Source organism: Perissodus microlepis, chromosome 17, assembly GCF_051167445.1.
Source record: "Perissodus microlepis isolate ML-2025 ecotype Zambia chromosome 17, ASM5116744v1, whole genome shotgun sequence".
In the NCBI taxonomy this organism is placed as follows: Eukaryota; Metazoa; Chordata; class Actinopteri; order Cichliformes; family Cichlidae; genus Perissodus; species Perissodus microlepis.
Window position 1 is genome coordinate 13,340,367 of NC_140477.1, and position 13,374 is coordinate 13,353,740.

The following is a 13,374-nucleotide window of genomic DNA, read 5'->3' on the forward strand; positions in this document are numbered from 1 at the left end:
GCTCTTCCCTATAGTGCAGTCCTCCACATGAGAATTCTTTATCTTCTCTTACACAGAACCACACACACACACACACACACACACGCACACCCGGAGAGAGAGCGGGCAAGCCTCCCTGGAGCTTTATGCAAACAGGCATCATCAATCAGCCAAGTGTGTAAGAGACTGCAGGGACAGTAAGACTGAGTGAACGCTTAACAGATCAAATATCCACCTACACCTCTGCCGCTTAGTCCGCTGGGCCAAGGCGCACGCAAGCAAAGAACATGAGCAGATAGAGCTAGAAAACCAATCTCAGATGTTTAGAAATAATGTAAATGAGTGAGGATGATACTGGTAAGGTATTATGGACAGAGTCCAGTGAAAATAGGAGTGCTTTATTGGAATGAAATTCAAAAAATTTGAAGCTTTTTCACTTTAGACCAAAGCAATCCAATCCAGACCATCTGGAACATGTGGCCTCACTATTGTGGAACTTGACAGGGATGGATTTTTTCTTTGAACAGTAGTGCAGCTGTGCAGCTGCGTTACTTACAGACTTGCGGATGTTGATGCGTGGCTTAGGGACAGGTTTGCTGGGTTTGCTGTCGAAGCTTTCGGGCAGTGTGGATGATCCATGGCCACTCTTCCTAGCCTGTAGGGCTAGCTGGTAGGCCACCTCGAAGGCCTGTCCGAGCGTCAGGATGATCTCGTAGGCCAGGTTCTGATAAAACGGCAAAATCAAATAGGTGAATGTGATCTTGGACAGTGAGTCTGATGTTCGCCTGTGAGCACAGCAGAGTGTCAATACTAACCACATCAAAAGCAGTGAAGACATGGCAGTAGTGGTGACTGGACTTGAGGTCTTTGGTGATGTAGGCAAATGTGGACAGATCCTCTGGATCCTGAGCTGCACACGAGATGTTACGAATCTCATGCTCCGCTATGATGTTCTACAGAGAGAGAGCGAAAGACGGAGAGGAGGAAAAAAAAAGAGAAAACACAGAAGCAGAACGATAAAGAAGCACACAGAGAGATCGTAGATTATCTCCATTGAGCCACTTCACGGAAAAACAAATCTGATTTATTATTCATCTCAAACTCATAATCACTGTAGCACACTTTTCAGTTTGAGATGTTTCTGGAGTCACTAAGTTGGAATTTGTCCTCTGGTAATGTCACTGGAGAACGCTCAGACTTTGTGTTGCGTTAATTAAAGCACATCTCAGCGCTGTGAATTAAAAAAACATCAAAGCCCAAAGAGAAGTTTTAGCCAACATCAGTAAACATTACATTTAAGTTAGAAGTTGCTTTGAGCTATTATAAGAAAATATGCTGAAAATGCATTAAACTTTGATCTAGAAGAAGTGGATTTTTTTTAAGGGCATGAAAATGAAAACATTAAAACAACATATCGTAGAGATAAAAAAACGGCGCAATGCAGATGATTTCACCTGAGAGAAATCAAAAAGAAGTTGCATAACATTCAACCAGTGAAATGCCAGGTTAGTCATACAGGACAGTGCTGTCTCTCTGCACTGATTATATATAAATAGGCATATTGATTACTTGGGTTAAGCTAAGAGAGGAATCCTCTCCTTGTAGTTGTTGTTTTGGGTGAACCCACACAGCAGGTAACCACAGAGGACTAATAATGACTTACTATATTTGATCTTCCTAATGGATTTTGTACTTAATACTGTTTCTTTCCGTCTGTCGTTCGCGGTTTAGTACGTTAGTGAAAATCCACGAGGACGGCTGCACAGATAGTTTTGTTATTACATTTTAAAAGATGTTTTGAGGAGACTTTTTATACATTAAGCGCTATAATGGTGTCAACAGGAAGAAGCATAATCATTTTTCAAAGTCTGTGTAATTTCCCTCCACAAATAATTGCACATTTAATTATCTTTATATTGTGTTGGAGACAATCGCAGATATACGTAGCAGCGGACGTCTTCACGCAGCCCGTTTTAGTTTCCAGGGTGTGGAGGAAACCCTACACTAGCCTAACGCAAAATGAGTTGTGGCGTGTCATTGTGGAGGGAGCTGCTGCACATTTCATCTCCTTCTGTGTTCTATAACAACGCAGGACCGAGAGAAGGCACAAGCATGTCTGTGTGACTAATTGGAGAACTGAATTGCCAAATACAGACTTACTTGGGATTTTTTTTTTTTTTAATTAATTAATTTTCTGGTAAGAATCACCAGCTGGTCTCCTTCTCATCACTGTTGGGTAACTTTAATATCTAAAACTGTCTCTGTATATTTCAGTGTGGATGACCTACTTGAGCATACTCTGTTTTAGTGCAATTCAAACAAGAATCCGAATATGTACCTGATTCTTTTCTTATATACGTGCACATGAAACTCAAACACTTCCATTCTGTTCTGGACTGTTCTAGACTTTCAGCTCATCCCTTTTCATCCTGATTATTGCTTGTTTGTGCTCTGTGTACATACCGTTGTAAATCAGCGAGGCTGCAGCAGCACAGAGCAGACACGAGCACTGCAATGCTGTGCGGGCTTTACACTCGGTGTGTCATTTACACCGGGCCTCGCAGGAAGCGAGCCGTGCGCATTGCTGTACCTTATTTGTGGCGTCGATGAACTTCACTCCTTTGTAGGACACGGACAGCACGATGGTCGGCACTTTCTTCATCTGTTCTGTCGACTTCTTGTGCAAAAATGAGAAGGTAGAGACAAAAAAGAGGAAAAAAAAACAGCAGTGACTTTGGAGGCAGCTCGTGAAAGTAAACTTGACAATTTAACTTGCCGTATTTAACGAAGATTTCTGTTCTGCTTTGATTGCCAAACTCTAGTCGCACCATTCTCAAAGGTTATGAAAAATAAAATAAACTACCTTTCTACACTCAAGTCACTGAAGCGATTCAATTCAATAAGTCTATTAACTTTTAGGTCATATCGGGCTCTGACAGTATATCTCTCCTCACTCCTTGTAATTACATACCTATACTGAACTCATTATGCCGAAAGGTGCTGTGAAGAATTATGTGATTTACAGCGATGTCAGCGTTACCCTCCCAGCTGTCATTCTACCTGACAAAAGGTTTAATATATTCAAAGCTTCCTTCTCTGAACAACTTTGTGTTCTTCATCGCTTGTCATCTCCTCCTCCTCAGCATCCATATTCCTATCACAGCCCGTCCTTTCTTTCTCCTCCCTTGTCGAACACGTGAGCTGCTATCCCATATCTGTTTGTCTTTGTTCTGTTCTTTGCTCCCTTCCTGCAGTATGTTGCTTCTACAGTTCGACCCTGTCACTATCAGGTAGTGTTGAAAAACTGACAAAGGCAGTTCGCTGGCAGTGAATCCAAGCCGAGAAGTGAAGTTGGATCTTAAACATCCAAAACTTCCTCAACCGTGGAGGGAAGGATGAAAGAGTGGTACGTTAGCGATGTTACAAAAGCTGGGGGTAATATGACGTGCATCTCTTTGCACCTAATTACAACCACAGTGTGCAGTAAAAGGTTGGTAAAACTGAGGAAAATGAGAAGCAGAAGAAAAATTTCCCTCTGATGATGGTGGCATACTGTAAATATAGAAAGTAAGAAAAGAGAGAAGAGGAACCGAGAGCTTTGCATACGAATATTAAATTTCTTCTTCACACCGCAGCAGCTCGGGGTGAGAGCCGGGGGCCAGAGGAGTGAGGGAGTCAGCGTTAAGAGTAAAATATGGAAAGAATGAGCAGGATGAAAAGACATGGATAGTAGGGCACATTCCTCTTTCTCTTTGTCAGTAAGAAACAAAGGAAAGGAGGAATGAAAAAAAAAAGGGAGCAGCAGAATGACACAAGGCATGAGGAAGAGATAAGGTGATTAGAGGTAAAAGGGGGATTGTGAGATATCAAGCAACCCAGGCAAGGATATTAAAAATAAATCCCTCAACACACTTAATCCACCGCTATGATATTTTAAGTTTAAGTTCAAGTGAGAGCGTGAGGGCATTCAGACTGTGTCCCAGATTTAAAGGTTTAGTAAGCCTGCTCTCATGCTAGCTGCTATAGTTTAAGCTAGTAAGCATAGCTTGGTAATAATTTTACTTAAATTTGACTCCTATGAGTTTACAATGGGATAGGGTCACCAGAGCCCCGCCCTGGAGCCAGGCCTGGGGATGGTGGCCGTGGGCAAAGCGGGGCCTTAGTCCATGGGGCCTGGTAGGGCACAGCCCAAAAAAGGGACATGGGCCCATCTTATTGTAGGCCCGCCACCCACAGGAGGCGCAGTAGGGGTCAGGGGTTAGGTGCAATGTGCGTCGGGCGGCAGCCAGGAGCAGAGGCCCTGGCAGGCCGATCCCTAGCTATCAAGGCTAAATTTGGTCGAGTGAGTTTTAATAAACCAAAATTATCCAGATGTTGGCTTGAGGTTCCAGTACCAGAAATAAAGTTAGATTGAGCTTTACCCTCATCTTGGCGCAGGCATCTTGTGTGGACTCCGTCCCCCTCAGCTCCTTCACCAACATTGAGCCCAAGTACTGTTGGAAACACACAAACAACACGATGCTAGGTAAATACGTGAACTTTTGCATCAACTTTGTGACTGCTTTTAAATTTCCAATACCAGCTGAATGCACCGGCAGAGAGCAAATAACTCGAACGGAAATGATGGAGACGAAGTCTAGCAGCAGGAAGAGTCATCTGCTGTCAAATTTCTTAGCCGTTCTGATGGTGACTGATGAATTAGTCAGAGCCATCCTCTCAAAGAATGAACAGACCATCCTGCTGCCATCAGTGCTGCTCAGTAGGACATTGCTGTTTCTACCATTACTGCTCCTGTCTAGGTCGGGACTGGTGACAGCTGTTTTACTGCCTCAGCTGCTTGCAGCGGTGACCCTGCTCTATGGCTTGATTATGATAAAATGGCTTGAGCCAACCTGCCAACCTGATCAGCAAGCAGTGCTGTAGCTGAACGCTACACTGATCTCTGCTGAAGAGGATACCACAACCTCCAACAGCAGCCCTCTCTAATCACGTCGTAAGTTAAGACACCTGCTTCATCAATGTATTTGTAGACTGTATATCAAAGACAGAGCATCTGGGTCTGAAAATCGAAACCGATACATAGTTCCTTAAACCTGCATTCTTAATGATAGCTAGCCTGGGGCAACTGGTGTCTCTTCTGATCCATGACCTCAGTAAAGGCTTTCCCAATCAGCTTAGTCATAATCAAATAATCAAAGTTTTATTTAATTAACATCATGTAGATTTTTTTTAAATTACGCTTGTGAGAAGTGTGCAATGTCTCTACGTAGCTCAGTCAAGTCCACCCCTCAGCTGTTGTATCTAGTTTTAAATTGCCAAGATATGGCTTCCCAAGAGGACATTACTAAAACCAGTGTCTGATGTCCCAGTGGCTAGTCAAGCTTGTATATACAGTTTATCTGCAGATCCTTTTTTTTTTTGCTGATAAAAAGCTAGTTCTACCCTTTTCCAGTAGCAGAGCACTTCATTTTCAGTTTTGCAAATGAGATTAGATCTGGAACCTATTGCAGTTTGGGGGAACATTATAAAAATTATATTTTCCACTAAAGAAAAGTTGACTTAGTTTTAGTTCTTAGAACAAAAATCCCATCCCATTCATTCATTCTCAGGATAAGCAAAATTAGGGTCACGAGGGGCTCAAGCCGAATTGGCAGAAATCGGTATTGGCCAAAGAAATTGGAATCTGTGCGTCTCTACCTCTAACCATTGCTATGTGTGTCTAGTTTACCAGCTGGCCAGGTCTTGACTGTCAACCAGCTCAGCCTGGATGTAAACAACATAAACAATGCAGACAATGCAGAAGGCACTGAGTGGATGGCTTCCTACATGGCTCATATGGGGTTTCATTAAAGGCACACAGCAGTGATTACATCAACCTTGAGTGGCTCCCTGAGGTACATTAACATTGCTGTCTGGTAGATCCTTCTGTCTGGATGCAGTTAGTAATTTTGCACACGTAGTATCAGATTTAATAAAGAAGCTACTAATGGTGACGGTGTTTTACAGGGACAATGTTTATGTTGGCATTAGAGCACTTAATGGGCGTGACATTCACTGCCTCACAATGACTGACCAGCTTCTTGACGGGGCTTTATTCCCCAAAGTGGAACCTTAAGCAGGCTTTTAGTGAATTAGGAGAGAAATATTTACAGCTTCATTTATCTCATCTATTTAACTCTACAATAAATGACTCGAAAGTCAAGGACCACACGTGATTTGTCTTGAATCTGATGGACAATATATTTGCTTAAAGTCATGAAACATCATTCTGGGCCAATTGCTTTGCATGATGAGTTGCTTTTTCGCAGCACAGACACTGACTCAGTAATATTTTCAGTCTAGTCCTTGGCAGATCAGAAAGAGGTCGTCTGGGCATGTTAATGCTTTGTCTTGACTCAAGCTAACAACGTTAAATCGCTGTTATGGCTGGCTTGCTGGCAGTTATCTGAGAAATTGCATTATAGTTGCACACAAGACCAGCTGCTGTCTCCTATACCATGTCGCTGGCAGTAATTTTTGGCTTTTATTAGTTTCAAATAAAATTCAAGGCAACATAACAAGGCTAAGACTCTACAGCCATGCTACTAGCTTGTCTGTATCTGGGTAACTGTAACATCCGCATGCAACGATGAACAGAAGGACATTTTTAATGTTTAGCATATGTTAATATATTGTTATTATGCATAGGTTGATAGTTTTCATTACATGCTAAGTGGACAGTGGACCTCTAAGCCTGCTGGGATTGTCACCAACAAATGTAAACTTCATGTTGGTGTTGGAGGAAAAGGTCGAGAAAACTCTGAATGACAGTACTGTCCAACAATCTTGAGCCACCTCCCTATTTCTTTATATTTTGCTTCCAAGGAGCCAGATTCTTCTTGCAATTTTTTTAAAAGTGGTCTTGAGGAACAGAGTTCTCCAGCCTTTCTAATCATCTATCAAAGCTTTTCTTTGCACATTTGTTGGATTTCACTCATCAGTCCAGTGCTAACCCCTGACCATTTTCAGAGGAATGTTTCATTAGAGGGGCCCACTTCCTCATTTTAGAGGTTTGACGGCGGTTTTTAGTGGATAAAGTCGAATGGCTTAAACATGAACTGAGCTGCGGTTTGGGGAAGGCCTCGGAGGGGACCGGCAGCGACTCTTGGGCCTGGCAGATCCCCCATGTACTAATGGGAAGTGAAGAAGTGAAGGAATTGAAAATGAGAACAAACAGCTTGTAGAACTGAGGATGTCATTTATATATAAGAACTGGAAGTGTTCAGAGGCATAGTCCCACTCCTCTAATTCATATAATTAATCTCCAATTAATCCACTTAATACTGACCTTTGAATGATTCAAGCACAAAATACGCACCCAATGCAAGGAATGAGTCAGTGCTGTCTACACATAACAGACAACTTAGCATTTAAAATGGATTATTTCCTGTCTTTATCTTTCGTTGATAGAAGCCTGTCACAAACAAATTATTTGTTCTTCTTTTTTTAACTGAATCTGTGTAAATGTCAAGGATTTTTCAAACACGGTTTGAAAGAAAAGAAAAAGTATTTTGCACCAACAAGGTGATTTTCAAAGAGCAACAAGCAGAAAACTTGTATCTCAACACGGTGCCATCGTGCTCTTAATAATTTGAGAAAACTAATCAAGTAGAGGACAAAAGAAGAATTGTCACACCTAAAAACTTAGATGAATAGTACCTGAAAGTCAAGTTCTTAAGAAATGAGAAACGAGGAGAAAAGGCTGAGGTATCCCAAATTACACAAGAACTGAACTGAAAATCACTGGCAACAGGTCTTATGGAGTGATGTGTCATGATAGAGCCACGGCAGTGAGTGTTTACAGCCAAACATCCCAAGAGGAGCTTTGAATGTCCTTCAACAAGCCTGGAGAACTTTTCCTGAAGACTATTATAGACATACAAGAAAGCTGTGAAGCATAAAGGTGGTCACACCAAATATTGACTTTGAAGCTTGTTAGAATTGTACAGACTTTATTTGCCTTATATACTGAGTTCCCATTTGTGTTTCCAAATGTTTCAGTAAATCACTGCACTGTTTCCCATTTTCCTACTAAATACAAAGCAACATGAGCAGGTTTAGCTCACCCATATGAAAGAGCGACATCACAAAACATTCGTGTCTGAGCCCTGAGTATTACTCAAAGATATTTTGTATTTTCCTATCTTCAACGTTTTGTTTTTTCTCATTAATAAGAAAGAGTAGGCAGTCTGTGCTGAGATAATATTGGCTGTTAATGATGTTGCATGTTTGGTAATAATGTCAAAATGTCTGCAGGGTTTTGCAGGAGGTGGAGCTCTAATAACTTCAGATAATAATTTCAAAACCTAGTTGTAAAGCTGACATAATAAAGTTGCAATGTTATGCGAGGAGCCGCTGAAAGTAGAGAGAATTTTGTTTGTTTAGAGCCTGAGCTGAAAATGAGAACACCGTTGATACATCGCATCTATTGTTCTGCCCTGGTTGCTTTCTTCTTCTTCTTTTTTTAGCAATTCCTCTTTTTTTATTAAAAAAAATACAATGCAGTCCCTTTCAGTGTCTTATCCATCTAATTTATTCTTATTCACTCTCCAGCTTCCGTCACCTTGCCAGTATTCACACTGAGCGCTCTTGCCTGGCGCTCTGTTGAGGCTCTCCCTCATTTATCTCACTCTCTGAGCTTTCTGGAGCCTGTTGTCCTGGGACAGATAGCATTAGAGATCTTGTCATAAATGGCTCCATGAAAGCACCGCCACCATTTTTCCCCGGTGGCCCACCCGTCGTTGATTCCTCCCATTTTCCCAAACACATTGCTTGTGTAGTTATACAACTGTTGGAAGCCTAATGGTCCAAGCTTCTGCTATCAATCTTCTAAGGTGTAAAAAATAAGAAAGGTGGGTTTCTAACAGAGGGATGACACACTCTTGGGAAACTTCTTGCACCTCTTTTTCACAGCCTCAATCTCATTTTTTTCCCTGCTTTTATTCAAATTAGACATCAATTTAATTTCCCAGCTTCTTTTTTTCCCCTCTGTTACATAATAACCAAGCTCATAACTACTCTGTCTTCATCTCACTGCCATCAAACCATCCAGTCTAAGAGATCCATTTATATTGCCTGTCAGTGTTTCTGAAAGCAAATGGCAAATTGGTTTCTGGTTACCAAGTAAGTAATCGCTTCAGCCTGGAAGCTCAGTATGTAACCCGTGAGAGGTGCGAGGCTGTATCTGTGGTAACGTGGATATGTAACATCCTTTATGTAACTGGCAAAGGTCTAAATTTACCAAAGTACTGAGAATAACCGAGTGCAGTATTGACTGAGAGGTGAAGCTGAGGGTCACTGATCTTTAATAATGTTATATGCAGTAGGAATTGACAGCATTCAAATAGAACCGAAACATTTATTCAGTTAAGCCACGAATCAATCAGCAAAGATTATGACTAGTTTTTCAATTGGTAGGAAAAAATATAGTTATGTATAGTGCTTGGATTCAGGGATTTTACTGCTACATTATAGAGAATTTATAAACCAAATGATCAATAAAAAGGGAAAATTTAAGAATGCTCAACAACAGGGTATGACTCACATAGGCTTCGTAGTCGCAGGACTGAAAGATGAGCTTCTCGGGGTGATGCTGCCAGTACTGCACCGGAGTGGATGAGGTGGCCTCGTTTGGCGGACGCAACGTGATTGGCTCACACCACTCGCCTGCCTGAAAACACAAGCAATTGCATGTCGGGATTACACAGGAGTAAAAGATGAGGGCATGACATTGCGGTCTGTGCTGCATATCCCGTGTTGACCTGATAAAAGTGTGTAAGTTTGTAATACAACAGCTTTCATGACTGCATGTGGACACGCCATCAAGGGGACATGCTTTGGACAGCATCCAAAAGGAAATTAAACTTGGATGAATTATGCTCGGCTCCTGCATGTTTGCATGCTTCAGCTGAGCCGCTCGCTGCTTTTTCACCCAGTAAAAAATCCAGCTTTTTTTTTTTTTAAAAAACAGAAAGAAAATGCCCAAATCTTGCCTTCATCCTTCTCGAATGTCTCAGGATAACAAGCCTGTTTTGTTTTTTTTTAGTCCTCCTTTTATAAATGAAACCAGATGATTTTTGCCTGAGGAGGTATTCACACATCCTCTGCCAAGCACTGCATTTTTATGTGTCTGTTCACATCTGACTGTTTTTGTTTGGCGGAAGGCTGATGGACCGCAGAGGTGAGATCTTCTATTCCAATGCAAAAACTGTTGAATAAACAGCTCAGGGACGAACCTTTCGAGAGAGTCCGCGAGAGTCAATTCTATGCTATACGCCACCGGTTTACCCACATTAAACAGTTTTTCCCTTCTGAGAGAGATGATTCAAAATATTTAGTCGGTAAAAGTTTGTAGTTTTACCACTTTAATGGCCAAATGTGTCTAGAAAGAAGTGAGCTGCAGTAATTGTTCTCTGGGGAGGAAACAAGGAGAGCAAAAACAGACGGTGAGGGAAGAGCTGGCGTGAGAAACGTTTGCGGCAACCAATCATGGAAACATTGTGACAGCCAGAGAACAAGGGTAATGACACAGAATAAGGATGTTTCCTCCTTCCTCTAACAGTTGTCCTTCTATTCTTGCAGAGATGATTCAACAGAGATTTGTTTTTGGAAAAGGGGGGGATACACTGTGACGCAAACACACAAAAAATAGATTTATCAGGGCAAGCATACCGTGTGCTAGTCTGCACTGATGGGCTCTCTGATTCACACGGAGACACCAAAAGACCCCAATCATACTGAACCAAAACACAGCTGCTGCTGCCTCCGATGTAAGCCGGGATGTGTCTGAATCACTGTGCTGCTACTGATTGAAAGCCATAATGTTCTAATTTAGCATTTCACATGAGATTACAAGTGGCTGAATGGACGAGATGCTTATTTCTTAAGTCTATATATATATATATATATATATATATATATATATATATATATATATATATATATATATATATATATATATATATGTGTTTGGTATTTTTAGTGACATGTCTATGCAGCAAACACTGCTTAGATGGTCTGCTGTAGATTATTAATGATGACTTATGTTAGAATAACTAAGCAGACAATATTTTTATCTCCCATCTCATATTTTAAAGATTGTCATTTGATTACTAATATTTCATCTGTAATTAAGATATATTCTGCTGTCCTGATTACAAAATGCCTGCCATGAAGCTCATTTGTTTCTAATAAATAATAATAATAGATTACAGCTTACATGTAGACCTGAAATCAGATTTGCATTTATATTACTTTACATAAAGAAATGCATTTTGGTATGAAAATGAGCTATTTCTTATTCTGTTTGATTCAGTGTTATATTTTGGCTTTTAATGCAACTATCAGAATGCTTATGTATTCAAGCAGCCAGGTCTGCATCTATGATTATGACCATTCATAATACACTCCTGGAGTCCATCCCTCTCTCCCAGTTCCCATCTTCATTCATCCCTCCATCCTCTCCTCCCTTCCTCACCATGCTGACTTGAGCCATCTGTCGCTCCAGCTTGGATCGCGGCACGTCCTCAAAGTAGTTGTCATTGCTGCGCTGCCTGCGCCGGGCGTCCGCCTGCATCATGAGGTGCTGCACGTCCAGAGATCCACCTGGGACCCCTGCTGTGTACGCTGCCTGGCCTACCGACGGGCTGAGCTGGGGAGGAGTGTGGTTTCCTCCGGGCTCCTGGTGCAAAACAGGTGTGGGCAGATTGAGAGGGGTTAAAGGAAGCAAGTCAGGTTTTGTATATCATATTATAATGTGCTATGTCACCGCTGCAAGTGTAAAAGTAGGGCAATGCAGTGCAATGTGTCACATTACATTTTTCAGCTACAGTGATGCTTTTCTGCTGACTACCCAAAACCACTTTGCAAACTTGAGGACGAACAGCAGTGTCCTGTTACCAGGAGGTCTCAGTAGATCCATCAGTGTCCTTAATCACAACAGTGAACCCTTGCCTGCTCACTGTAAGTCACCTGCTAAATCCTTAAAGTGGAAAATGATGTTCATTTAAGAGGTTTTCAAACTTGAGTAGAAACTCAAATCCCCAAAAGAATTAAAACTTCCATTGGCACAAGGGTCTTACAAAGTAAAAGGTCAGTTATTTCTCCTGACAGGCTGTTCACTTTCAGCTGATATCATACGAGAAGACTCTTGAAGAAGCTTGGTAATATTTTCTTGCCTATGCAAGCTCATGCATTGCATCTCAGTTGCTGTGTAAAGCTTTGCTGTGTTCCTTCACCCATTTTGTCCATCACACAAAACTATCTGCTCCTGTTTGTGCAGGATTATTGAGTAAACACAGCCCTCTGCTCACACACTGGAAGAAAAGGGGCTTGAATACATAATTTTTCCCTGCACTAAGCCATTCAGTATCATCACGCTTTGCTTTAATTACACATCTTTGTAACACCTTTAGGGAATTTTGTGAAATTAGGACTGATATTAAAAGTCTGAAAGTCTCGTTTCAGACTAGACTATTTGCTTGCTCTAGTTTGGAACTTTTTTCTGTTTTATATGTCTTGAAATGTGGACTTTAAAACGTTTAAAATTGTTACGACACATTCAAGCAATACCGCATAATATACATGCTGCATCTAGCTGAAGCTAACAGCGCTTGTGCCTGGTTAAGCATTTCAAACTTTATTAAAGGAGCCAAACAAATTCCTTTCCCCCTGGAAACTAACAAGGATTATTGTTGTAATATTTTTCAACCTATTTCATGACTTTACAGGAAGACGTGTTTAGGAACAGCGGGCTGTTTCAGCACTGCCTCCAGATTTTCAGGCTTTCTCTGGGCTTGAAAAAACCGAGATATAGGAGTGTGGCTGTGATGGGAGAGGGAAAGCCAATTCATTGTGAGTAGCATCCAGGACAAATCAGCAGGGAGGAAACGGCGGTGGGACGGCCATTTTGCGCCTCTCCGAGAGATTTGGGTAATCATTTGGGTGGTAACTGCAGCTGTGGGGAGGCTGAATTTCCCTCAGAGAAATAGAGAGCCATCTGGGAAGGGAACTACTGTCTTATAGAGTCATGATAATTTGAATCCTAATTGGTTAAGATATTGCCCAATATTGTCATGGGTAAAACCGCATACTGTCAGCTTGCAGAGACTCACTCACCCTTAAGGAGATGGCCCGTGGAGGTTTCTGTGGGGTGTCTTCGTGTAGCCGGTCCCCCAATGAGGCCAGAATCCGTTTTCTGTGGCCGATAAGGTTGATCTTCAGTACCTGATGAACACAAAGATATTCGTTTTCATGCATTGTGCACAAAGATCATTCATCGTAGTAGACCTGAAATAGTTATTTGACGCACGGAAAATCATTCAAGTCATTTTCTCTTAAGCAAAAAAAAAAAAAAAA

General features: G+C 41.5%; 1 protein-coding gene across 6 annotated transcripts in view; it reads right to left on the reverse strand.

The window, feature by feature from the left end:
* Window positions 1-13,374, reverse strand: part of anks1b (ankyrin repeat and sterile alpha motif domain containing 1B) — a 278,541-nt gene that overhangs the window by 8,890 nt on the left and 256,277 nt on the right. For 4 of the 6 annotated variants that reach the window (XM_084911141.1, XM_084911144.1, XM_084911143.1 and 1 more), the window contains 7 exons: window positions 13,135-13,242; window positions 11,495-11,698; window positions 9,563-9,688; window positions 4,401-4,472; window positions 2,570-2,656; window positions 795-932; window positions 536-703 (listed from right to left, as the gene is read on the reverse strand). In XM_084911141.1, the coding sequence (XP_084767267.1) occupies window positions 536-703; window positions 795-932; window positions 2,570-2,656; window positions 4,401-4,472; window positions 9,563-9,688; window positions 11,495-11,698; window positions 13,135-13,242 (903 nt within the window). The remainder of the gene's footprint in view (window positions 1-535; window positions 704-794; window positions 933-2,569; window positions 2,657-4,400; window positions 4,473-9,562; window positions 9,689-11,494; window positions 11,699-13,134; window positions 13,243-13,374) is intronic. The other 2 variants (XM_084911142.1, XM_084911145.1) reach the window with 1 other exon arrangement.